This window comes from Artibeus jamaicensis, unplaced genomic scaffold (assembly GCF_021234435.1).
Source record: "Artibeus jamaicensis isolate MK-2021 breed Jamaican fruit bat unplaced genomic scaffold, CSHL_Jam_final contig_685, whole genome shotgun sequence".
Classification (NCBI taxonomy): domain Eukaryota; kingdom Metazoa; phylum Chordata; class Mammalia; order Chiroptera; family Phyllostomidae; genus Artibeus; species Artibeus jamaicensis.
This window is the reverse complement of record NW_026521924.1, coordinates 25,456,537-25,482,623: the sequence shown is the minus strand read 5'-3', so window position 1 is coordinate 25,482,623 and position 26,087 is coordinate 25,456,537. Positions and strand designations below refer to the sequence as shown.

Here is a 26,087-nt window from a genome sequence, read left to right as displayed (position 1 = left end):
TGGGAAAACTAGCCAAGAGATTAAATAGCTTGCCCACATCGACACAGCTACCAATGGCCGAGGTGAGATTCTAACCCAGGCAGCCAGACTCTAGAGTCTGCTCCTAACCACAGTGCCTATCGGAGGATGGCACCCAGGGCCCCTTCGCTGGGGGCTGCTCAGGCCCCACAAACCCCCCCAAAGCAGCGAGTCTGGTGTCAAGCCCCCCCCCCCCACCCCCGAGACCCCACCACACAGCTTTCCCTAACTCCAGCAGGCGAAGGGGGTCTGCGGTCCTTGTACGGTGGGTCTGGCCAAAGCCCTCGCATCTGTTCCATCTGTGCCACCCAAAACCAGCTTCTAGTCGCATGTGGCTACTTAAATAAGTAGATTAAAATTCAAACCAATTAAAAGTCAGTTCCTCAGATGCACTAGCCACCTTTCAAGGACTCAGTAGCCACAGGCGGCTGGTGGCTCTTCTCTGGGACAGGGCAGATGGTCTCCAACTCCATTGTCGTAGAAGCTTCTGCTGGGCCCATGCCGCGTGGCGTGAGACCTCTGGGTGTGGGTTTTGGCTTGCTCCAGCTGGTCCCTCGTGCTCCGGCGGCCGATGGGGAGGTAGATGAGGTCCTGGTACACAGCAAGTGCTCGACACATAAAACTGTATTATCCTCATCAGCGCCATCTTTCGGGTAAGGTATTAGTAGCTCCCAACGGACCCTGTTTTATCTTTACTCCCGTGTAGAATTACCCCTGAATTTAGAGGCTTATGACAGCATAACTATCTCACATAGTTTCCATGGGTTGGGAATTTAGGAGCAGCTTAGCGAAGCAGGTCTCATGAAGTCGAACTTGAAATGTTGGCCATGGCTGTGGTCCCCCTAAAGTTTGACTGGGCTGGAGGAGCCACTTCCCAGGTGGCTCGTTTTGATGTCTGGCCAGTCGGTGTTCATTCTCCGAAAGCCGTGGACCCCCCATAGGGCCGACGGAGTGACCTCATGATGCAGGGGTGGCTTTTTGCATAGAATAATCCCAGACAGCCAGGTGGAAGGCACAGCGCCTTTTATGGCCAAGCCTCAGCAGTCACTTCGTCACCTCCACAATGGCCGTTGGTCACTGAGGTCAGCCCTATTCATTGCAGGAGGGGACTAGAGAAGGGCAGAGGGCGAGAACCATTAGAAGCCGTGTTAAAGGCTGGCGATGATAGCCCGCTGCTTGGTCAAGAGCTATCTGAGTGGAACCTGGTATAATATTATTTCTGAGAAAGGGGCAGAAGGCAACATGGGTTTTGGACGATGCTGGGCCGTGTCTCTTCCTGATCCTGCCAGTCTTCCCACAGGCACTGACTCTTGCACGGGGTGATTCCTTTGTGGTGCGTGGGAGGCTGTCAGGCCAAACAGATGTCCCCTTGCCAGTAGTTTGGGGAGTGGGATAGGCAGGATTCTGAGATGAGATGGCCCCCAGATTTCTGCCTCAGGTGTCCACAACCAGTGCTTTTCCTACCTTGGGTGTGGGCAGGACCTGTAAATAGGATGGGGGTCACTACATTGGAGAGTGAAAGTGAAGGGATTTTGCGGATGTCATGAAGGTCCCAAACTAGTTGATTTCTGAGTTAGCGAAGAGGGAAATTACCCTGGGTGGGCCAGGCTTAATCAGTTGAAAGCCCTTAGAAGAGGGTCTGGAACCTCCCTGATAAAAGTGATGCTCTCCCATTGACTTAGAAGCAGCAAGTTGCCATGAGTTCTATAGCTGCCAGGAAATAAATTTTGCTGACCACTGTGTGACCACAGCCCTTAATCACAGCTTCAGGAGACCCTGAGCAGGAGACCCGGCTAAGCGCTGCTGGGACTCCTGACCCATGGAAACTGGGACAATCAGTGTGTGTTGTTTAACCTGCTACACTTGCTGTAACTTGTTGTGCAACAGAGAAAGCTAATGCAGAAGGTCACTCAGCTGCTTTGCACCATCAGCTTCCTCTACTGTCAAATGGAGAGATGATGCAATATTTGGATTATCTCTAAAAGTGCTTCCAGAGTTACCACGACAGCAGCTAGCCTGTACCAAGTCGTTACGGTGGGCCAGGCCCCACTGGAAGTTCTTCACATATATTAATTATTTTATTCCTCATTTTATTCCTTATTTTATCTCATGAAACAAATGCTATCAGCCCCATAGACAGAAGAGGAAACTGAGGCACAGAGCAGTTTAGTGACTAGAATGTCAAGCTCACGTAGTTACTCCAGCACTTTAACTCCAAGGTAGCCGGTGTCTGACAAGTCACTAGACCTAAATTCCTTCCCATTAAGGTGACCACTCTGAAAATGTACACGGGTAATTAGTGTGAGAAGTGTAGGTCTGTACCAGGGCAAAACCAGCCGAACCCAGGATACCCCTCCCCGGGGTTAGGGGCTAATGATGCACCTTCAGACCCCAGCCAGGTCTGGGGAGGAGGTTTGGAGTCAGTAGGGACTCGGGGGATGAGCTTGGCAGGGTGGTTCCCAGTTAATACTTTATAATCACAAGGAGCCATAAATAGCTTGCTCACAAGGCCGTGCCTTTCCCCAGAACAGGGCCAGATCCTCCCATCCCCCACCCCTGCCCCAGGTGGCCAGCGCCAGCTACAGCAGGTGTTTGCACTTCACCCTTGAAGGCATTATTGTGCCACCACTGCCCCGTCTTTGTCCCTTGTGGTCTGGACCAGAGCCAAGCCTGACAGGGCGAGGGCATGGGGGGTGGCTTTTGGGGGAGTGTGGTCAAGTCTGACCCCTGCAAAACTTATTAGATATTATGTTATTGGTTTCATTATTTTTAAAACCACTTCCTCTCTCCCCTGCCATCTGCATGCCCCTGAGCAGCCCGCATCCCCCCGCCCCCCAGGGAGGAAGGCACCTAAAAATTTCACCCACGCTGTGGTTATGAGTTGTGCTTTGAGGAAACCCGACACACAGAAGAGAGGGGGAGAGAGACCCAAAAGTCCAAGATTAAAACCGCAGAGCTATAGCTTGCTCACGGTGGAGCCTCGGGCTGCAGGACAGCTGCTCAGCCGGGAGATTTTGGAACAGAGATTCCGACCGTGTTCCCTGTGCCCCGCAGCCTGCGCCCTGCCCCTTGTAACACGCCCATTCTCCCTACATCTAGCAGCAAACTCAAAGTGTGAAATACTGTTAGGGAGAGAATTAAAAGAATCTCGGAGCCTCGGACTTTGCATCAGGAGCATAGGATTCAAATCAGGCTCTGCCCTCAACCTTCTCTCAGACCTTCTTTCTCAGGGCCTCAGTTTCCCCATCTGTAAAAATGTGGACGGACCTGGCCAGTGTGGCTCAGTTGTTTGGAGCATCGTCCAACAACCAAAAGGTTGCGGGTTCGATCCCTAGTCTGAGCGCAGGTCTGGGGTTGTACGAGAGGCAACCAATGCATGCTTCTCTCTCGTGTCCATGCTTCTCCTTTCCTCTCTCCCTTCTCTCTCTAAAAAAGCAATAAAAAAATGTCCTTGGATGAGGATGGAAAAAAAAGCATGAAAAAACAAGGAGCAAATGTGAATGAGAGCAATGATTCTCAACCCTGGAAGGTTCTCATCCTGAGAGCTTGAAAAAGTAAATATTTTTAAGGACCCTAAGAAGTACGTGAAAACTCAACTTTCAGGAAGGGAACAGTGCCACCTGCTGGTGACACTTTGTACTTGCAATCTCCATATAATCTGCCAATGCAATACAATGCAATTTGATGTTTATTGGGCCTCAACTCAATGCCCAAGCATTATAATGCACCCTCCAGGATATGCAGTGGTTAGTTCCTTTCCCCTTGCAGCTCACAGTCTAGAGGGGACAGCTGACATGTACATAAAGCCCTTTGTTCTGAGGTAGGCAGTGAGTGACAAAGTCCCAGTGAGGTTGTCCACAGGCATTGTCCCCAAGGTGCAAAGCCTGGAGCCAGGTCCTGCTTTGTGAGCACGTGACCTGTGCAGTCACAACAGGCCTTGTGTTTAGCAGGCCTCTGCCTTGAATTCGTGCCCTGCTGTGTCCGTCTTGAAATTCCTAATACTTTTGGCACAAGGGACCACACATTTTCCTTTTGCTGGGGCCCCACAAATTATGTGGCAGGTCCGACCTTGGAGAAATCTTGGAGGAAGTGACACCTGAGCTGAGTTGGGAGAGCAGGACAGTAGTGGAAGGAGAGGAAGCCTATTTTCATGGGGAAGGAGCAATGGACTCAGTTCTTGGGCCTCGGAGACAGGATGGTGCGGGGGAGAAAGGTGGATGACCAGGGACTGTGAGGGTGGGACTGCAGAGTTTGATGTTCGTGGACTCAGACTCAGGGCTGGGAGGACTTCCAAGGGCAGAGACAGGCCAGGGCTGGAGCTCCGAGGTCACAGACTTGCATGTGGGACCCAGGGTCCCAGGATGCTGAGTGGTGTGCAGAAGACAGAGCCGCACGGCTGGGCCCGGGCTTTCAGGCCAACCTAGGTCCTTGGCTTCCGACACTCCTGCCCGGCGGAGTGGCAGTGGAAAGTCCTTGAGGGCAGGGCTGATGGGCCCTTGAGCGCCGGCTTCCTGTGTGCTGTGCTTTGAAACTCCTCTTAGCCTCCTCATGAGTGGCTTCCTGCCTCAGCACCATCACAGGCAAGGGGCTCCAGCTCCCCTGGCATGTGCTCTCACGTCGGGGACGCTTCCCGTTCAACTTGTGCCCTGCATTCTTTGGCTAGACTTCACTCACAGGGACCTCGAGGGGCTTTGAACAAACTTCTCCTCCCCTGTCATAGCGGGTTCAGCCCTCTGACAGAGACCTTGGCCAGTCTAAAGGGCAAACCTCTCAAGAAATGTCGGCATCTTCTTTTTCATGGGGTTTTCCATGTTCTGGAAAGGAGATTTACAGGGAACGAGCCCCTCCTCAGAGTTCCGGGGAGGTGGAAGGGGGTGTGTGAGAGCCCTGAGTGAACATTTCTCCCCGCTTGGCCCCAGCAGGGCTGGTAAGGGCAGCTGGCACTCATGATACCGTGGCCCTGATTCCAGCCGCCTGCGCCAGGACACTGGCTGGTTCTTCTGTTTCCCTGCAGAGCACAGACCCCGCACAGGGTGGGCAGGCTGAGCAGGGGAGGATTATGACTTGGTCCCCCGTCCGCGTTCGGAGAAGCTCCCGCCTTGGCTGGGTTACTGCCCTGCTGATCCCAGGAGTTCTGCCTGGGGAAAGTTTTACTGGGTGTCCTGTGTTTGCTTCTGGGCCTGGGTGCACGTTTGCCTGGGGTGGGGGATAGTTTGCCAACAGGTGGCCCCCACAGCAGGGACAGGAGTCAGGAATGCCAGCGTCTTCTTTAGAAAGGGCACAGAGTGTAGGCCCTCCGCCCCTCACATGGTGTCTCCTCCCTGCGTGTGGGATGGTGAGGGAAGTCACCTGGCACCTCTCTCCTTGAGCAGGCGGGTCATGCAGATTAGACTCTGCCTTGGATTGGGGGTGCTGCTCGCACAGCGGAGGGATCCGAGATCCTCAGGACTGCCTCCTGCTGGACCGGCGAGAGAAGTGCCTGCGTGGACAGTTAAGGTGACGAGACCTTCCCACTGCCCCAGGCACCAGCGGGGCCACGAAGGACGTGAGCCAGAGAGCAAGCACAGGCCGAGGTACAGGGCCTGGGTCAGCGGTAGGGAGTACAGGGAAGGGCGGCTCTTTGCGGTCTAGGGCGGCTTCAGGACAGACCTGGTACTCCGTCCATGACGCTCTGCCTCAGGGCCTGCAGACCATGCCTGGGTGCATGAAACTCTGGGAGGCGCAGAGGTAGAAAGAGACAAAGATGGAGGGAGAGGGGCACACAAATTGAGAGGCTACAAAGTTACTGAGGGAGAAAGACAGCGATTGTTTGATCGGGAGAGTGAAACAGAGGTGAAGGCAGGGAGAGCCACACTCGTGACTGGCTGCAAAGACAGCATCACTCAGGTCGCATCTTCCTAGATGACGAAGGAGGAGCCAGTGGCTCCTGCAAGACGCACAGGGCGGGGATTCAATGGAGAGCCTTCCGCTGCTGCTCCGACAGGCCTTCCCTTCCACAGGCAGCAGAGGGAGCAGAGGGCAGGGCCTAGGCCCCAGGAAACCCGCCGGGGCCAGCCTGGCCGCGCCTACGTCTGGATGAAGAGGTGGAAGTTGGTGCGTGTGAACTCGTGGTGGATGCTCTCTAGCAGCGCGTCGGCGTCGGCCTCAGTGGCGGGCTGGGGGGGCCCCGGGGGGCCGGGCCGCGCGCTGTATTCGGGGGTGTAGGTGAAGGAGAAGGCGCTGGGGTAAAAGAGGCCGTCGGCGCGCACCAGGCTCACGGCCACTGTGATGGGTGTGCGGAGCCAGCGCCAGTCGCTGCCGAAGACGGCTACGTCCGGCACCACGCACACCAGGGACCGGGGGCTCCTGGGGGTAGAGCACGGAAGTTAGGACTGCAGCGACATCAGTCAGGGCTGATGACAGCAGCCTCCTCTCCCTGCTCCCATACCTGTACATGGTTTCGGCCTCCACGTCCCCGAACCACACCTTGAGACCTGCGTGGAAGTTCTCACCGTGGAGTTCCAGCGTGGCCACATCACCCCCGCCACTCAGCTGGGAAAGGGTGGGACCGCTTGGTGTCGGGGGAAGGGGTGGCCAAGGCCTGCGGCCCTCCCTCCCCAGCACCCCACCCCCCAGCGCAGTCCGCGGGCCAGAGCCCCCCCGGCGCCCAGATTCACCTCCAGGGTGCTGATGAGGGGCACCGGAGTGACCGGCTCCCGGGTACACGCCAAGCTGCTGCTGAAGGAGAATTCCACCGACTCCGTGCCAATGATGGTCCAGCAAGAGCTGTCGTTAAGCAGCGCCCTGTTCGCCTCCTTGGGGCAGGGGGAGGCCTGGGAGAGAACCGAGGGGACGGGTAGAAGCTCTGAGTGGTGGCCATCAGCTCCAGGGAGCCTGGTAGTGCCTGGGCGTTCCGGCTCCGGGCTCCAGTGCCAGGCTTTGCGGTTTACCTGCCCTGCGCGCTTGGACAAGACCCTGAAGCTCTCCCAGAGTTCAATGAGTTCCCTGGGTGAGCTGGCAGCTAAAGGTCTATTCTGCTAGGGTCCTAGAATTCCGTTGTTAACACTGTGCAATTCCAGGCCCTAACATCCCACAATTCTAAAATTGCTGTTATGTTATTTTCTATATATTATGATTTTATCCCTCAGCATTCCGTGATCATCTTCCGTGGGGAGTAGTATTGCTTATTTATTAATAACAATTTCCCTTGCCCTGGACAGTGTGGCTCAGTTGGTTGGAGCATCGTCCCGTAAACCAAAAGGTGGCAGGTTCCATCCCTGGTCAGGGCACATGCCTAGGTTTCAGGTTCAGGCAGCCTGTCGACGCTTCTCTCTCACGTTGATGTTTCTCCCCCTCCCTTACCCGCTCTCTAAAATCAATAACTATGTCCTCTGTTGAGGATAATGATAATAAATAACAATTTCTCACATCCTACAATTCTATGACTTAAAATTTTATGGTGCTAATAGTCTTTGCTCAATAATACTACTCTTACTTATTATTATTTTAATTTATATTCTATAACTTTATACCCCAACATTCTATGCCTCTAATATTCTTTGGAAAGAGGTATTGCTTAGTAATATTATTACTATTTTTTCTACATTCTCTGATTCTCTCTCCGTAGTCCAGGGTGTCAAACTCATTTTCACCAGGGGCCACATCAGCCTCGCAGCTGCCTTCAAAGGTCCAGGTGTCATTTTAAGACTGTATAAATGTAACTACTGCTTAACTAGCAAGGAGCTTGGCGCTGCCACCGGGTAGAAACGATGTGTCTGGCCTGATGGAACAAGGTGGAGGGGTGGACTCCACCCCGGGCCTTGTGTGTGCCACCCGCGCCATAGCTGATTGCAACATTCCCTAGGGGGCAGTATAGCTCCTTAGGATGACGATGGTGGTCTTCTATTCGGTGGTTGTCTGCATCCTGACTTTCTAAGATGCTTGGTGCTGACAATCTCTGCTTCTCACCTGGAACTGTACCACCTTCTCTGTGGCGAGACATAAATAGGTGCCGCCGCCTCCGGGTGGGCCACCAGGAAACTGGAACGCGCACTTGTGCAGCTGGGAGATGGGCTCGTCCACGTCCAGGAGCGCGCACTGTTTGGCTACTTTGCGGATGATCTACAACAGAAGGGCGGCAGGGAGTGTGGCGGCAAGGTGGCCGGGTGCCCGGAGGCCGCCCTCCCAGCCAGCTCTCTGCTCCTGCAGTAGCCGCGTGGGCCCTGGCAGACCCCGCCCCCCCCCATGCCAGCAGCCCTTTACCTCTGTCCAGCCCCACAGAGAACTGAACATGTGTCTTCATGCCTTGGGCCCTCACCTTCCAGCCCTGCCCACGTGAGCCACACCATGTGCATGCAACTGGGCCCCCCCTTCCCATACCATTGGAGGCAGCGTGATGCCCGTAACAGTGCAGACCAGCCGCACCAGGGAGCCGTAGCGGACGTAACCCTCTCGAGGTGGGAAGTCCCCCTGGGAAGGGCGGTCATCAGCTGAAGACAAAAGAAAGGAAGAAAGGAGGGTTTCGGGGGTCCCAAGTTTCTGCCCTTCTCGCCTCTGACTCCACCCCGCTCACACCTGGGTCCTGGGGGCAGGGGTGGCATGTAGGAAGGCAGCTAAGGCTGAGGTTCTCATCCTGGAGGGGTCGTTCCTGGCCATCCTCACAAACGCCCCCCCCTCCGGGGGGTGCTAGAACCAGGGACCAGGCTGGATATCGGATTCAGAGAAGCTTAGATTGATCACTGACTCCTGGGGGACATTAGCAAGGCTTTTTGTACTTCAAAGCCTCAGTCCTGGGGGGACAGAGTTTACTTTCCTTGAGGAGTTGTGGGAAGAGTAAACAAGCTAGTGAATGCGAAGTGCCCAGCCCTGGCCTGCCCATGCGGTTACCCAGGTGGAGCGTGAAGGCAGCCCATTGGCGTGCGCTGGCCACGAAGGCCCCGTCCTCCACGGAGAGGTAGCGTGTGGAGACCGTCTGGGAGCGCAGGCGGTTGAAGAGGGAGACCTTGGAGCCCGAGGATATGCACACTGCGAGGGAGGGGAGATCAGTGCCCTGACCTGGTCCGGTCCCTTGGACGTGCCAGACACATCTGAGTCTCTGTCCCCTGAGCCAGTTGGGCTCCTGTGCACACTGGCCCAGACACACTGAGAATTCACGTTTCACAGCCATTCATCTGGTGTGCCTGCCCGAGACCTGCTTCTGCCCTTGCGCCTGCTCCCCTCGCTGCCTGGGCATCCATCAGGTCCATCAACAGAATTACCAAGTATTCACTCAGGGTCTGCTGTGTGGCAGGCACTGTGCTGGGCACTGAGCACCAAGAGGGTGAATTAGACTCAGTGTTGCTCTGGAGGATCTCACGGTCTCAGAGAGGAGAGAGGAACATGAATGTGAAACTTCGGGCTAATGTCATAGGATTGGGTTAAGGAGGGCTTCCTGGAGGCGGTTGCACTCTCAGCTGAGGAGCACAAAGGCACCAAGCAGGTAGGAAGGCCTGGAGGGCTGCCTATGCAAAGGCCCTGCGGTGGGAAACAGCAGCACAGTGCTTCCAGGGCTCGGCATCCACCCCTCCCAGCCCGTCACAGAGGCAGAGACCCAGCTTTGTTCCGGACAAGATTTTGATCACCGGGGGGGATGGACGCACCAGGTCATCTTCCCCTCTCCCTTCACAGTGCTATGCACTCTGTGGATGCTCAATTTATACTTAACCCAAGTTCCCAGGCATTGAATAATAGGTACTTGTGTGTGTGTGTGTCAGGTACTGTTTTAAATGCTCCATAGGTAGTAGTTTATTTGAGCCTTTGAACAATCCTCAGGGGTAGATAATATTGTCTCTACTTAAGACAGCCACTTGCTGGCGATCACTCCACTAGGGAAGGGTGGAGCCGAGATGCAAAGCCAGCACCTGCCCATCACACTGTACCTCTTCTCTCCTGGGCCCCTCCTGATACGAAGGGTCAGCCAAAGCACTGCCAGACCTGAGACAGCCTTCAGGGGTCCTGACAGACAGACAGTAAGTGAGATGTAGGGGTATGAGTTGGGCGCCGGTATCCTACTGACCCCAGTCCAAATCCTGGCTGGGTTATTTGCTACCTGGTCAGTCTTAGGCAAGTCGCCTGGAATATGACAGGCCCGAGCATTTCCCAAATGAACAGATGGATGTTCCAAATCTCATTTGCCTCATCTACAACGTGGGGACAGTGACAGCACCTTGTCACTTGGTGCCCAGGACAGTGCTTATCTCAAACTGCTTCCGTGACCCGCTATGCAGGTCCCTCTCCCCTGCTGGTCTGTGTGTACCTCCAGAACAGATCCCTTATTTTACAGGGATGCAGCCCCTAGCACAGAGCCAGGCATAGAGCAGACCCTGAGGAAATATTTTAACTGAATTTTATTGTCACTTTTATTGTCTATTTATTGTCACTTTTATTCTGTCTCCAGTTCAGCACCCGCTGCTGGCCGTTCGATGGGCCCTCAACTCCCCCCGCTCCAACACCCCCCACGCACATACACTTAAGTCTGGTGTCTGTCCCCACGGCTCTCTCTGCTCTTGTTTCTCTAACTTCTCACTCCCAGAACTAAACCGCGCCCGCTCGGGCAGACCCCGCCCCTCTGGGCTCAGACTCCGCCTCCTCCACTCTGACCCCACCCCTACAATCCCGGCCTCTCCTCTTCCTAAATCCAGCTGCTGCAGGCTGGACCGCACCTCCCTGCCCCGGGGTCAAGCCCCGCCCCGCTCACGGTCTGTGTTTTTCAGTGACTGCTTCTTCTGCGAGGGCTTCGAGATGACCTTGATGAGGCGGCTGTGGAAGGTGCCCAGCTCCCGACCCCCTCGGAGCACCAGCCGCAGCACCAGCCGGAAGTGCTTCCTCTTGTCGGCGTCTGAGATGTACAGGGTCTTGGCGCAACCGAACTCCTAGGGGGTTCACGGGGATGGAGCCGGCGCTTCTCAGCCGTCCACCCTCGGGAGGAACCGACCTCCCCCAGTTATCTGCCGACCGCCCCATCGGGAGTGACTTGACGGGGCAGGGTCCAAGCCCCCTGCCTGCAGGGAGGGGCACGCCCTGCGCTCAGAACCTCGGTCTCCAGGCCCCCCTATACTGGCCACCGATAGGGGAACCCCTTCCCTAGAGTTCGGCTTCTGCAGGGGAGTAAATGAGCCTTCCTGCCCGAGGGAGGGGCAAGGATGGGAGCAGGACCGAGACCCCTTGCCATGTGCTCTCACCCTGGAGTCGGGCTGCTCCTCGAAATTCAATTTCTGCGTCTCGGCGGCGCTGCCGGACGCGCCGTCCAGTCCCATGTAACCGCAGACCGTGGGCCCCGTCTCCCCTGCCTGGTGGGCTGGAAAGGGACGCCCGCAGGCTCTGGACGGACTCCGGACTCAAGGCCAAGGCAAACCTAGTTTTTGCCACCAGAGGGCGCGGCGAAACTGCGTCTGCGAACCGGCCCGCTCCCACCCCTCCTGCGTGGTCCCCCTCACCCAGGACCGCAACCAGTCCTGGAGCCTGTCCTCACCTTGGCCCGGCACTGGCTTCACCCTCCAGCCGGGACCCGAGAGGTAGACACAGGGAGGGGGGCAGAAGAACCTGCGGGGACATGTAAGCGCCGGACTGGTGTGTCATCTCCCCCGGCCTGTCTTGTAGGCATCTCAGTGATAGCAGAGACGCAAAAGAACCCCCCTCCACCTTTGCCACCACCCTCCCAGGCTTCTCCGTGGCTGTGAACCCCATTCACATCCGAGCCTTCTTTTTCCACTCCCCCCACTCAACCCCTCAGTGAATCCTTTCAACTCCACCTTCCAAACCTATTCAGAATCCACTGGCTTCTCCCCACCTCCATCCTCACTTGTCCTCTTAAAATCCGCCCATGGTTTCAGTTCAAAGTCCTCACACGATCTGCCCCCCCCCAACCTCTCCAAGTTTACTTCCTACAACCCCAGCCTCCCTTGTCAAACTGCAGCCGCTCTATCTTGTACCCGGAACGGGCCAAGTTGGTTCAGCCTCAGGGTCCGTGCACTTTCTGTTTCTGCTAATCAGAATCGCTTCCCCCAGATTTTCTCCTGCCTGGCTCCATTTTCACACCGAAATCTCGGTTCAGGTGTGATCTTGACCTTTCTAGCTGAAGTAGCCCCCCTTCCCTTCCAATCACATTGCACTGTTCTATTCCCTTCTAGCTCTCATCCGGGTCTTGTGGGGACTTCATTGTCTGCCTCTTCCACACTGGAATGAAGGTGCCATGAGAGCGGGGACTGTATTCGTCTCCTTCAGCTGGGTGCCCAGTGCCCAGCGGCGCTCAGAAGGCCTGGCACTTGACAAGCAACTTGACTAGTTGTTAGTGAAAGTATGAATGAATGTGTGAATGAATGGGGACTGTAGATTCCCAAGGAGGTTCTGCTGAAACCAAAGTAGGCATTATAGGTGACTGAGCGGAAAGGCCCGTGATCCGTCAATAGCTAAGGCACGGGTTCTGCTCAGGTACTAAAACACTACACGGGCAGGGGCGCATATGGCGGGACTCTGAAGTGACCTGGGAGGGGCCGCCGGGGCACCTACCGTTTCTCATTTCCGTAAGACTTCTGGGCCACCTTGGCGTGCAGGATCCGCACCGTCTGCTCGCACTGCTGCTGCAGGCACCGGCGCACGCCTTCCCGCAGGACTGTGGTGCGCTCTGGGGGTGACCTGGGAGGCCAGCGGCAGGGAGTGTCAAAGGGCGCGGTGCCACGGAGCTCGAAGCGCTTTAGTCGGATGAGATGAAGTTCTAGTGGTGCCCCCTCGTGGTCAGAGCGAGGAAGTGTTGGGTGAGGGAGGGGACGCCTCCAAGTCGGGGGCTAAATATTTGGGCGGCGCGGTGCTCCGTGAGGCCTGCACAGAGCCCACCGGGACCACCCAGGCGCCACTTTGCGGGTCTGGCTCCACGCCCACCGTATCCTGGAGCACTGGGGAGAGGCCCCAGCAGCACAAAGGCCGCACTTGTGTTGGCCTGGGGATGGAGGCAGAGTACGTGAGGGCGCGTGGCTTTCCCTGCAGCCCGAGGGGAGCCACCCCGGGGAAGTGCTGGTGCCAGGGAGGAAGAGCCTGTGCTAGGCCCACGCATGACAGCCCTCCCTGGCCTGTGGGCAGGCGCCTGCGCACATGGAAAGACCCCCAAATTGTGTGTGTGGGGAGGGGGCGGATTTCAGTTATTCCGAGGTCGAAGTACCACTCCCTTCCCCCTTCCTTCCAAGAGCAGGGGCCTGTTACTCTCTCGGCTTTACTTCCCCTGATCGCAGGGCCTCCACTGACCCCGTGGAGTGGGCCAGGCAGAGCCTAGGGGACCTGCTGGCTTCCCAGCCTGGAAGTTTTGACGGGTGAGGGTGGCTGGGCCCAAGACTTGAGCAACTGCCAACCAAGACTTAAGCAATTGCAGAGAGCGTGTGAAGAAGGCCGTCAGGGCAGAGCTTTGACGGACCACCAGGTCTGGCTGGGGAGAACCATGAACCTTGAGGCTGACCTTCTGGTCCTATACCCTCCTCGCAGGACCAGTGTCCGCAGGAGGCCTCTCCTCACTCCTGGAGGGCACGGCGGAGGGCAACGGCCGGCCGCGCCCTCGGAAGCAAGGCCAGGCGGACGGCGGCCCCGCCAGGCCCCGCTCCGCCCCTAGGGGCTCTCCTCGGGGAAGTGGCTCGGAGCCTCCAACGCGTTCCGGCTGCGGAGTGGGTAGCCGCCCAGCCTCCCGCTGTACGGAATTCCAGCCCCGCAGCCCGAGAGGCAGCTCGCAGGGTGACTGGAGCAGGGGGCTCCGATCTGGCCCCGCCCCACCCTCCGGAGGAAGGGGGATCGTCCAGCCGGTGGGAGGCGTCGCAGCCCACGCTCCCCTCCCCATCCGCCAGCCCGGGTTAAATGCGGCCGCCGCCTCCGCTCCCTCCAGCTGCCTGGCAGTCCCCGCCTCGGGCACGCTGCCCGAGCTGTTACCTGTTCCAGCTGCCCGGGAGGCTCCGCCCGTCGGCTCCGCTCTGTGGCCGCGCCTCCGGGTTGTCCAGCAGGTTCAGGTGAGTCAAAGGGCCTGGGGGCGCTGAGGGGTCTGCGGGGGTGCAGGCGGCCAACCAGACCAGGGGACCCTACGTAACCGCGGTGCCCGCATTGGACCTGCAGTGCCCTTCCCCGCTTCTGGGGCATCCTTTTCAAATTGGGTCCCCACCAGCAAGCCCACCAAAAAGGGGCGGGGACGTTTCTCCTAACTGCCTCCCCCTAGGGACCCCCAGGAACGTCCTCAAGGTGTTCACTCTTGGACCAACTCCTGGGTTAGTCACAGAACTGCCTGGCGAGCCCACTTCCCGCACCCTAAAGGCATTTCCAGATCTTTCATTCCACGCAGGACTAATTAACCCCTCCGAGGAGCCCTGGGTTCTAGCGTCAGCCTCGTTGCGGCGTTGCTGTGTGACTTTGGGTGAGACACTGCCCTCTCTGGACCTAGTTCCTTCCTCTGTAGAATGAAGGGTTGGAAAGATGATGCACTTGGAGGAAGCCGCTATTTTGACGTTCTGGGGTTCCTGGGGTGCAGGTGGGGTGCCAGGTGAGATGTTTGCTCAAGCCAAGAGCAGGATAAAGGAGTCTTTTATCAAGATTTGGGGGCCCAGAGGCTTCTGAGAGTAGGAAAGGATGAGAGGCAGCAAAGAGTCCTTGTCCCTCTACCCGCATGCTCCCCGGGGGTACTGGCCTCAGCTGTGGCCAGAGCTAGAGGAGGCAAGCCACACCCTCCCACCTCCGGCCCCTGGCACATCTGACTCAGTCACCCGGGCATGAAGGACTCTGCCGGAGGGATTTCTGTTCTTCCACCAGGCCTGAAAGTCGAAGGCGGAGAGGGTCGGGGACGCGCAGGCCGCCTAGAGTGAGCGGCAGGCACTCGACCTTGCTCAGAATAGACCCATTCACGAAACTGGGGGGAGGGGCGGGATGCGGTTGGGTTGGGGAGGCTGGCCCCTCTACCAAGAGACAGCAATAGAAAAGTGGCTAACGCAGCTTCAGCTCGGGGGCGCGGGGGTGGGTGGAGGGAGCACAGGGAGCGAATGGAAGGGAAAGAGGTCCTGTGTCTTCTGGACGTCAGGTTGCCAGGCAGCTCAAAAGGAAGAAAGGGAGCAAAGAGTCCTAGGTTCCTTTGCAGCTCAGCGAGCTGCCTTCTTGGGCCTCACTTTTCCCTTCTGTACAATGGGAGTCTTTCATGAGTCTCAAGGGGCCTTGGGAAGGTGAGCGCTCACCTGCTGCCCCCACAGGATCCATGGTCACGTTCTGAGGCCCCCCAGCCGCTCACTCACTGCCCTCTGGGTGCGTCCAGTGCCGTTGTCCCCAGAATCTTGCGCACTCCTGCCCTTGGGCCCTGGAACCGGATATATCCCACTCGGTCTTATCTCAAGGCCCAGGGGCTCCTGGCCGGCTGTTTGCTCTGTGCAGGGGCACCTGCTGGGCAGATGCAGGCTTCCCACGGCCACCTAGCCAATGAGGCCAGACCTTGAAGGCGCCCCCTGGCTGCTTCTCCTGAGAGCTGGCGGGAAGCGGAGGCGTGGAGCCTCAAATTCAAGTGCGTGGTGGGTTTTGGCCAACGCAGTGCCCCCCTTCTCCGCCTCCTGCCCTCCTAACACAGCGAAAGGGCGAGTGGCCCTTCCCTGAGGTCTGTGGTTGTGCGATGAGTGTCTGAATGTGTGTGTGTATGAAAGAGAGAGAGACAGAAGGACAGCCACACAGAGGCGCCTTGTACGGTTAGGCAGTAGCAGACCGGGTACCGGAAGTGGGGAAGGGCTTCCTTCTGCAAAGGTTTTCTTCCCCGCGGAGACGAGGGCATGGAACACGATGGCTTTCTCCTTGGAAACCCCTAGTCATAGGATTGTGTCCTGGCGCAGCCGCTTTCTTGTCCTTTCTTGAGACTTTGAGCACCAGCATTGAAGCTTTTCGAGCCGGTTTCCGAACCTATATAATGGCAGCACTAACAGCCCGTCCCAGGAATTGTCAGCGGACTAAATGCCACAGTGCATGGGAAGCATTTAACAGGGTGCCTGGCATAGAGGAACGTCTTTTTATTTTTAAATTGTGTATATTTTAATCTACTATGTATTTGCAAAGCAGAATTCCTTATGTTTCCCAGAAATCTCACTGTAATGAGAATGAATTATTATGACCTTGGCCAAGGTGGCTCAGTCGGGTAGGGTGTTGTCCCTTCCTGCACCTGGTCTCTTGCTCTCTGTCTCTCTCATGGATGCTTCTCTCTCTTTCTTCCTCTTTCTCTCTCTCAAACAAATGAAAAAAAATACCCTCAGGCAAGGGTTGAAAAATTGATAATTATGAAAGCATACCCCAAAGTAGAAAGATTAGTAAAGCAAGCCCTTGGCCCTCCTCCACCTCCAAGTGCCTGTCCTCCAGAATTTGTTCTGCAAATACTGTGATTTTGTTTCCCGGCCTCCCTCCAGGCTCCAACACCTCCGTTCCCTGCTCCGAAAGTGCCATGAGGGTCCTCCCATGTTCGCCGCTGCCCATGTTGCTGCTGCTCCTCTGGCCCTGGGAAACCCACCTCCAGTTCGAAGGTGAGCCCTCACTAGTGAGGGGAGAGGAACAAAAGTGGGTTTTCTGCCTGCACCCCGCTAGGCCTGCTGGGGAGAGAAACGCAAGAGCTTTAATATGCTCGGCAATGGCTCCCAATGCACCATTTCCCCTCTCTGGGCCTCAGTGTCCTCCTGGGTAGTAAGTGGCTTAGAGATAACAAAATAGCAGAATGCCCATTTGGTGCTGAAGTTTTAAAAGTTAATGGAAAAATCAGGAGATGTCACACATAAAAAAATCCCGATTTGGGACTTCTCTTGAAAAATCCAAGGGTCTGCTAACATGGGGTCCACAAGACTGCATGGCAGTATTTGGCTGGAGCTGCCCAATTTAGAAAGAATACAGGCTCTCTGGGCGTCCACCACCCTACCCTACCAGTTCACTCATTTATGTTGTCTACTTGGCCCCTACAGGCATTTGAATTTGCAAAATTCCCTCTCCCAAATAGGTAAATACCTCCTCAGAATAGCCCTCAGAGCTGTAGGAAAGGAAAGTGGTGAAATCTCCTAGCCCAGGTCTTCAGCAAATGCTGGGCGAGTGAATGTAGGTAACTTGCATTTGGTGGGCTAATTCTGTGGGGGCGCTGTTATGCAGGGATAGCACCGTTCCGCCCTAGGTTTCCCGGGGGATCTCCTCGGAGATGACGTGTTGCTGACCTAAGAAAGTCCTTTCTGATCTCCTTGCAGGTCCCAGGTGCCGTACTGGGCCCCTGGATTTGGTGTTTGTGATTGACAGCTCGCGCAGCGTGCGCCCCTTCGAATTCGAGACCATGCGGCAATTTCTGGTGGGCATCCTGCACGGCCTGGACGTGGGGCCCAATGCTACGCGTGTTGGCGTGATCCAGTATTCCAGTCAAGTGCAGAGTGTCTTTCGACTCGGTGCGTTCTCGCGCCGCGAGGATATGGAGCGTGCCATCCGTGCTTTGGTGCCGCTGGCGCAGGGCACCATGACCGGGCTGGCGATCCAGTACGCCATGAACGTGGCCTTCAGCGTGGCCGAAGGTGCGCGTCCTCTAGAGGCCCGCGTGCCACGAGTCGCTGTCATCGTGACCGACGGGCGGCCCCAGGACCGCGTGGCAGAGGTGGCAGCGCAGGCGCGCGCCCGCGGCATTGAGATCTATGCGGTGGGGGTGCAGCGCGCGGACGTGGGCTCCCTGCGCGCCATGGCGTCCCACCCACTGGACGAGCACGTCTTCCTGGTTGAGTCCTTCGACCTTATCCAGGAGTTTGGCCTGCAGTTCCAGGGCCGGCTGTGTGGTGAGCTTGGAGAGTGCTGGGTCCAGGCTGAACTGCCTAGAATCCCGCCCCATCCTGGATGGCCCCGCCCACTCCAGCTTTAGCCCCGCCCACCAGAATTGCTCAGGCCTGACGCTAGCGCTGTGTCACCTGCCAGCTCTACTCACTTTCACTTAGGCTTCGCCCACCAGGAGCAACATTTGGCGTGTCTCCCTACCAGGATGAGCTGTGCGTGGTTTACCACAGGCTTAATGTCCAACACGGGAAACACTGCCCGTCCAAGCTGAGAGCAAGAGTCCACTCCCAAGAGGAGTCGTGTCCGCCCCCGTGTCCCAGCCACGCCCACTCACATTTTAGCTCCTCCCACAGCCTTGAGTTACTCCGCCCATCTTGATTCAGTCCCTCTCCCCTTTCTGTCTTACCCCTGGGTAGTCCTGCCCTGTCCTATTGACACATCTAACCCCGCCCCGCTCTTATGAGCCCATTAGCGGTGCTGTTCAGGCCCTATTCTGTCCTGAAGCTGTCCGACCTGGCTCATCCCTTCTCAAATGAGTCTTATCCCACCTAGGGGCATCCTTGATCATGGTTCCTGCCTTTGACCCCATCTAGCTGTCTCTTACTGGGGGGTTCTGCCCATCTGTTCCCTGCTGACTCTACTCTTGTGTGTCCTCAGCAAAGGATCTGTGTGCAGAAGGGGTACATGGCTGCCAGCACCAGTGTGTCAGCTCCCCGGGCATGTTCCACTGTGCCTGCAACCCGGGCTACCAGCTAGCAGCAGATAACAAGAGCTGTTTGGGTGAGAGCGACTCCTGCCCTGCAATCCCCCTGCTCCTGAGCCTTCTGTGGCTCCCCATTGCCCCAGTACCAGCCCAGTAGGTCTGGAAGGGCCTTTGGAAGTAAAATCCTGCTCCCTCATGTTACAGGTCTAAGAAAGGAAAGGTATGCCTGGAGTAACACAAGTCCTTGGTGGGACCAGGGCTAGAAACCTTTACCCCACAGTTAAGCATGCTTTCTGCCTCCTTCTGTCCACTCTTTCTGGCTCATCTCCTACCGGGCTCCAACACACTGGCTCGTGTCTTCCAGGCACATCTTCACAGTTGCCGTAACTTGGACACCACTGCGGTCTTCAGTTAGGGTCTCCGGGCACCGCCACCCCTGCCTCGGTCATGCTGCAGTTCCTGCTGCACCTCAGCTCGCCCCTGGCTGCTCACCTGGGCCCTCTTGCTGCTCCGCTCTGCACCTGCCAGCCTTTCAAGGCCTGAGTCTTCATTTCTGCCTCCTGAAAGCCCTAGGCACACAATGCCTTACTTATACAACCGGGACTTTCTTTTTCATGTGCGTGCGTGTCCTTGCCTTTGATCTTAGCAGCAGCTACCATTTACTGGGTGCCAAGTCAGTATCAGATCTTGTGCTCCGTGCAATGTGTACGTCATCTCTCAGGCTCACAAGAACCTGGAGAATGAGGTCAGGTGGTTCCCCTATCCCAGGTGTCCTCTGGCATCTTCTTGTTTCTAGAACAAAACTGGCTTGAAGCCCCATGTGATGACCCGTGAACATCCCAATCCGCCCCCAGGCGCTTCCTTTCTGTGGTCTCCCCTCACTCTGAGCTCCTGCTGGATTCAATCAGGTTATGGCTCCTCCCTCAATTTCTCGCCCTCACACCAGCTGCCCTTGTTCTATATGTGTAAATCAGCCTCTTTCTTAGTTTACACACTTGTGAGCACAAGGGCATGTGTGTGTGTATGTACATTTCCTTCATATTTTCATGTTACAAAAGAGGCGGTGAACAGAGGTGTGAATTACATCTAAGTCAAGTCAAACATACACACAGGAAAGGAAACATCCATTTTTTCTAATTGAATATTAAGCACCCTTGACCCTGAAAGCCCTCAGTCACTCCTCTACCAAGGATTGTTTACTGGCATCTTCAACCCACAGAGTCACTCATCTTCACACTATTTGTCTGTTCTTTTCCTTCCTTTCTTCATTTCCAGCTCTTTTCTAGAAACCCCAAACTCTCACTTTTGTGTGCAGGCTAATTCACCTCTCCCCAAGCCCTACTGCCCAGGGCAGCTTTAGGCCACCTTTGCACCTGAAACTCAGCAGGATATTCAACTGGGCAGCAGCATGGCCTCCTTGGAAGGAAGCTGTGAATAGCAATTGCTCGCCTCTGTTATACTCCCCTTTTGCAGAGGGGGAAATGGAGGCGCGGGCAGGTGAAGTGGCAGAGTGTGGTCCTCTATTAGCCAGTGAGCATCTTCAGGGCAGGGACTCTGTCTTCTGCAGATTCCTGGCTCAGTAAGGGACACTCTGGGGGCTTGAGTTGGCAGAGCCCCCTGGCCCAGAGGAAGGAGGCCAGTGCTTATAGAAATCACAGATGCCTGGGGACCACCCCAGACTAAGTCAGAATCTTCAGGAATTGGGGTCCAGGCATCGGTGAAAAGCTGTGCTGTCAGGGCTGAAAAGCAAAGCCCCGAGATATACGCCAGCCTCCCCTCTTCCTCAGTCATTGACCTGTGTGCTGAAGGCACCCAGAGCTGTGAGTGCCACTGTGTCAGCTGCCCAGGTTCATATTTCTGTCACTGCCAAGCTGGCTTTGTACTCCTGTAGAACTGGAGGAGCTATAGGGGCGAGGGAGGCCCGCCCCCCACTAGCATCCTAGACCAAAGTCCCGGAGGCTCCAATCAGGAGTGACTCCTCACTGCCTCCTCCTCCTCCCTCCAGTCATTGACCACTGCAGCTTCGGGAACCACAGCTGCCAGCAGGAGTGTGTTAGCACCCTGGGCGGGCCACGGTGCCGCTGTAGAGAGGGCCACGACTTGCTGCCTGATGGGAGGAGCTGTCAGGGTAAGGAGGGGTCTCCTGCACTGTGCAGAGGGGTGGGGCGGGGGTCTTGGTTGTGGAGCCCACCCTGACTCATCCTGACCTGTCTCTCCTTCAAGCTCGGGACCTTTGCAATGGCGTGGACCATGGATGTGAGTTCCAGTGTGTGAGTGAGGGCCTCACCTACCACTGCCTGTGCCCTGATGGGCGGCAGCTCCAGGCAGACGGCAAGAGCTGTAGCCGTGAGTTACGGTTGGGAGGGGGTTCTGTCTGTCCCTGCCTCCTGCTCACGTTCGGAGCGTCCTTGAGTCTGCTGTGAGTGTGGTGTGAATGTGCGTGGGTGTGGGTGGTGGTGACGGGGGCGTGGAGGGCATGCCGTGCCCTGCCTCAATTCTCTGCCCTGTTGTCAAAGTTAACTCCTAAAATACGCATTTGATCACACTCCTCTCTTGCTCAAAAGCCATTTTGGCTCACCACTACCTACAGAATTATGACCAAACGCCTTACCTCTGAGTTTTCAGATGCTGGGTGCAACCACATTAGTGGATAACGAAATCAAATTAGGGGATTACAGCCAGCATTAGAAAGAAAGAGAGAGCCCTGGCCAGAGTGGCTTGGTTGGCTGGGTGCCCGCCCATGACGTGAAAGGTTGCCAGTTCCATTTCCGGTCAGGGCTAATGCCTGGGTTACGGGTCTGGTCCCCGGTCAGGATGTGCATGAGAGGCAACCAGTCTCTGTTCCCCTCTCACACAGATGTTTCTCTCCCTCTTTCTCCCTCCCTTCTCCTCTCTCTAAAAGTAAGTAAATAAAATCTTAAAAAGAGGAAGGGAGAAAAAACAGAGTTTACAGCATGTAGAAAGAGCAAGCATTGCTTCATGAATTTAATTTTAATGATGTGTAGTATGTCACAATGTGTTATTATCATTTTTGCTGTGGGTTGTGGTCATGTTTTTGAAACCACTGCCTTAGCTCATTCCAGTCTGGCTCCAGCCAAACCCATGAACCTGTCTGAACATCTTAGCCACCCTGTCCTGCGCACTCCCGAATGCGTCGAGAGCTCTCAGCTTCCCTGCCTCCGCACATTCTGTCCCCACCATGTAGAATGTCCCTTCCTGCCTTGGAGAACTCCTACCCATCCTTGAAGACCAAGCCAAATGTCACCACCTCCGTGCAGCCTTCCTCGCCAGCTCCAGGAAAAGTGAATTGTTCTTCCCACGGGCTCTCTCTGCAAGCCCCTCTATTCTAGCGTTTCCCTTAATGGTAACACACGGCACGTCCGACACGACTCTGCTCTGCCCTGGTTTCCTTACAGGTCAGGATTGAGCTGCATTGATTGTTGGACCTTCCTCAGGGCCGGCAAAGTCCCTGGCTCACAACGGACGAGTCCACACTGCTGAGGGATTGGGAGCGTGGGTTTCGGGGTCAGAGAGACCTCGTTTCAAATCCTGGCTCAGCCATTCATAGCCACAAAATTCGGATCAAAGCATTTTAGCCTCCAGAACCTGAGGTTATAGAAAATGGGGACAGTCCCCAAGGTTATTGGGAGGATGGAGAAAAAAATATATAAAGCACCCAGTGCAGCATCTGGTGCACGGTCAGCTGACAAGTAATGTTTTTGTTTAGCATTGTTAATACTGGCCAAGTGTTTAGAGTTCTGTCCGATACCTAGTGGATGATCAATAAATGGTAACTCTTGTGGTTGCGGGCATCATTTTCATTATCATCATTATTAAAAAGATGCTTTTAGCAGATCGCCTGGCTTGTGCTTAGCACCCAGTAAATGGTGAAGGTTAAACGGTGAGCTGGTAACAAGAGCAGGTCATGCCAGTGCCCAGCACGGGGAGCCCTTCACACACGGTGTCTGTTACACAGTCAGTGTGCTGTGTGAACGAACGCCCAGATGTGCAGATGGCCGCTGCCAGCCAAAGCACTGGTTTCTCCCGCCAAGACCTTCCTTCCCTTCGCTGTGCAGGGTGCCGGGAAGGCCACGTGGACCTGGTTCTGCTGGTCGATGGCTCCAAGAGCGTGCGCCCGCAGAACTTCGAGCTGGTGAAGCGCTTTGTGAACCAGATCGTGGACTTCCTGGACGTGTCCCCCGAGGGCACGCGCGTGGGGCTGGTGCAGTTCTCCAGCCGGGTGCGCACGGAGTTCCCGCTGGGCCGCTACGGCACGGCGGCCGAGGTGAAGCAGGCGGTCCTGGCGGTGGAGTACATGGAGCGCGGTACCATGACCGGGCTGGCGCTGCGCCACATGGTGGAACACAGCTTCTCCGAGGCGCAGGGCGCGCGACCCCGCTTCCTCAACGTGCCTCGCGTGGGCCTGGTCTTCACCGACGGCCGCTCCCAGGATGACATCTCAGTGTGGGCAGCACGCGCTAAGGAGGAAGGTGGGCTTGGTGCTGGACGCACCGGCCTGGGGTCGGGTTGGACACGGGGAGGTGGCTTTTCTGAGGTCTAGGGCACCCCCTGTCTCCCCTGTAGGCATCGTCATGTACGCCGTGGGCGTGGGCAAGGCAGTGGAGGAGGAGCTGCGCGAGATCGCCTCGGAGCCCGCGGAGCTGCACGTGTCCTACTCTCCCGACTTCAGCACCATGACGCACCTGCTGGAGAACCTCAAAGGCAGCATCTGCCCCGGTGAGCGCCTCCGGCTGGGGGAGCTCCTCCCGCTGCCCAGCCTCTGCTCTCTCCCCTTACTGGTGACTCCCCAGCCCTTTCAGAGTTACAGCCAAGGCAGGGGCTCGCCGCTGGACGGAGCCTTGTCACTCAAAGCGGGGTCCACGCCCCCGCAGAACCGCAGCATTCCCAGTCTCTCCAGCCCTGACGAATTAGGCCGTGCACTTTAACAAGCCTTCAGGGTGTTCATGTGTATGTCAATGTTTAAGAGGCACTAGACTGAGCTACCCGTCCCAAATATTAGTGGGTGCTCAGAATAATTTGGGGGAACTTTTTCAAAGGAACGCCAAGCCCAGCATTTCTAAGTGGAGTCACGTCATAGATTTTATTAACTTGCTGAAAGTCGGCTTTGCAGACCCAACAGAGTGGCAGGACCCCATGTGTTTTGAGCACACAGAGCTGTGTATTTTCTCTTGCACGATGCTGCCCATGACTGGGATCTGTCTACTTTTTTCGGGGGTTCACTGAAGAAAAGAGGGGCAGCACCCTCTGTGGAGGGGAAGGGGCTGTCAGACCTGGGTGCTGTGCAGGCCCCATGGGGGGGTTCCTGGGGGGCAATTTTACCAGAGAATCTATACTAAGATGCAACTCTTCTTCAAGATTTTCAGGCTCTGCCACCAGAGTAGGGCTGGGCCAGGCCTGGAAAATTCTACACACACACACACACACACACACACACACACACACACACAGAGTTAATCCTTGAACAACCCTTGCACTGCATAGGTCCACTTATATGTGGATTAAAAAATATGCCTATTCGTGGACCTGCCCAGTTCAAATCCATGCTGTTCATGGGTCAGCTGTATTTTCCATCTGCAGCGGGAGTCTGCACCTGCAGAGGGCTGACTTAAGTGGCACACAGAGTCTTAACCATGCACTGGATCAGGGCTCCTAACCCCCACTTTATTCAAGGGTCAGCTGCACACACAGACATACATGTGCATAGTATATGCATATACATATATACACACGTACACACACACACACAGGCGAATTCTAATAATGAGCCGGTGTATTGTGGAGGCCCTGGATTAACTGTTCCTTCACAGCCCTTTCTGTCCTGGCTCTTATGTCCCACACGGTGGGACTTTGGACAAGTCACTTAGCCCCCATCTGTGCCTTACCTTCCCTCTTCTGTAACAGAGGAGGCTGCCCAAGGTTGCCTCCAGCTCTAGAATTCTAAGGGAAATCTGGGCTCTGAGGCTCTTCACTAATTGCCTGTATGACCTTGGGCAGCTCCTCCCTCCTCTCTGGCCCTTGGTTTCCTTCTCTGCGAAGAGTTTTTTTCAGGACAGTCCTCAGTACCATTTAATGACGTGACAGACAGGAGTTTGCTAAGGGCACATACAAGATTGAGAGATAACTTTCTAGATCATGGCCTGGGCATGTCCCGTCACATTAAAAATGGCACATGTGTACAGAATGGCAGCACATCTAAGGTACATCCATCGTCAAACTCACCATTATTTTCTATACAGCTAAGAAAAAAGCAGGTGCCCAATTTAACCGTAAGGCACTTATTTTGACTTTAGAGATGTTGGAACGTGTCAGAGGTAGACCTGAATTAGCGGTTCTTAGGCGTCCGTGGGCATCCGACTCACCCAGAAGTTAAAACAACAGCTTGCAGGAGGGCTGGCTGAAAGCAGATGGCTGGGCTCCAAGCCTGGGGTTTCTGAGTCGGAGGTTTGGGGTGGAGTCTGATGATTTGCATTTCTAATAGCTTCCCAGATGTGGGTGCCAATGCTTCCAGGCCAGAGACCACACTTGGAGAACCGCTGGCCTAGTTCAAATACTCTCTCAGGTGTCTGCTGTGCCAGGCGGTGCTCTGGATCCGCACCGGCCAGTAAGACAGCCACGGGTGAGGTGTGCCCACTTGATTTAAATGAATTGAAATTAGACAAAGTTCAAATTTTACTTCTTTAGTCACACTAGCCACATTTCAAGTGTTAAATAGCCACATGGGGCTTGCAGCTACCACCCGGCACAGGATTGATGCATGAAGTGTTGAGAAACACTCTTCCGAAGATGTGCACACGCATATCCTAGAATCCTCAGCACCAGCCAAATGAATAGGTTTTCTCATTGAATCCATTTTTACAGTTGAGGAGACTGAGGCTTAGGGAGGTTGGGTGAGGTTTCTAATATCTCATAGCTACCTAGCTGGGACTCTTCCCAGGTCTGTTTGAACCCAAAGCTCATACAGCCAGCCACAGTCTGGGTGGGGGTGTATCAGAGGGCCTCGGCCAGGGCAGGCTGGTCCTCCTGCAGATTTTGATTCCCCCAACTCTCTGTGCCCGGCTGGCAGAGGAGGGCATCAGCGCGGGGACAGAGCTTCGGAGTCCCTGTGAATGTGAAAGCCTCGTGGAGTTCCAGGGCCGCACGCTGGGGGCGCTCGAGAGTCTGACTCAAAACCATATCCTTTGGGGATGTCGGAGGCAGCTGGGGTGAAGGGGGCGGGACCCCCGAGATCCCCAACGACTTCCTTAACAGCTCACTCGCCCAGCTGACGGCGCGCCTGGAGGATCTGGAGAGCCAGCTGGCTACCCATATGTGAGGGCCTTGGTGGCCGGGACCCGGGCCGGGCGGCTCCTGAGGACTGTAGGGACCCTCCTGTGCCGTCGGGTTGCGGGGGGCCGAGTGAGCCTGAGCCCCTGGGGCTCGGGCTGCTGGAGACACGGGGCTGGCGGGCTCCCAGCACTGCGCTCGAGCTGGCCTCTCCGGGCCCGCAAACCTGACTGTGGGGGACAGGGGCGCATGCTAGATCCGCGGGCCCTTGTCGCGTGCTGATGCGCTCAGT

General features: G+C 56.0%; 2 protein-coding genes across 4 annotated transcripts; one reads left to right on the top strand and one right to left on the bottom strand.

The window, feature by feature from the left end:
- The first annotated feature begins 248 nt into the window (after window positions 1-248).
- Window positions 249-26,087, top strand: MATN4 (matrilin 4). Of its 3 annotated transcripts, none has more exons than XM_037164669.2 (10): window positions 249-671; window positions 16,428-16,541; window positions 17,244-17,813; window positions 18,466-18,588; window positions 20,517-20,639; window positions 20,735-20,857; window positions 22,588-23,001; window positions 23,096-23,248; window positions 25,596-25,703; window positions 25,786-26,087. In XM_037164669.2, exons 1-10 carry the CDS (start codon window positions 602-604, stop codon window positions 25,842-25,844), a joined length of 1,857 nt encoding a protein of 618 aa, XP_037020564.2. In that variant the 5' UTR covers window positions 249-601; the 3' UTR covers window positions 25,845-26,087. The 3 variants fall into 3 exon arrangements, with proteins under 3 accessions (XP_037020564.2, XP_037020565.2, XP_037020566.2); XM_037164670.2 differs by lacking the exon at window positions 249-671 and adding an exon at window positions 13,994-14,018; XM_037164671.2 differs by lacking the exon at window positions 249-671 and adding an exon at window positions 15,514-15,544.
- RBPJL (recombination signal binding protein for immunoglobulin kappa J region like) lies at window positions 5,818-14,667 on the bottom strand. Its single transcript, XM_037164423.2, has 12 exons — window positions 14,662-14,667; window positions 13,942-14,087; window positions 12,544-12,669; window positions 11,507-11,577; window positions 11,217-11,332; window positions 10,733-10,907; window positions 8,884-9,021; window positions 8,377-8,486; window positions 7,966-8,118; window positions 6,675-6,830; window positions 6,446-6,549; window positions 5,818-6,363 (listed from the first exon to the last, which is right to left on the bottom strand). Exons 1-12 carry the CDS (start codon window positions 14,665-14,667, stop codon window positions 6,084-6,086), a joined length of 1,581 nt encoding a protein of 526 aa, XP_037020318.2. The 3' UTR covers window positions 5,818-6,083.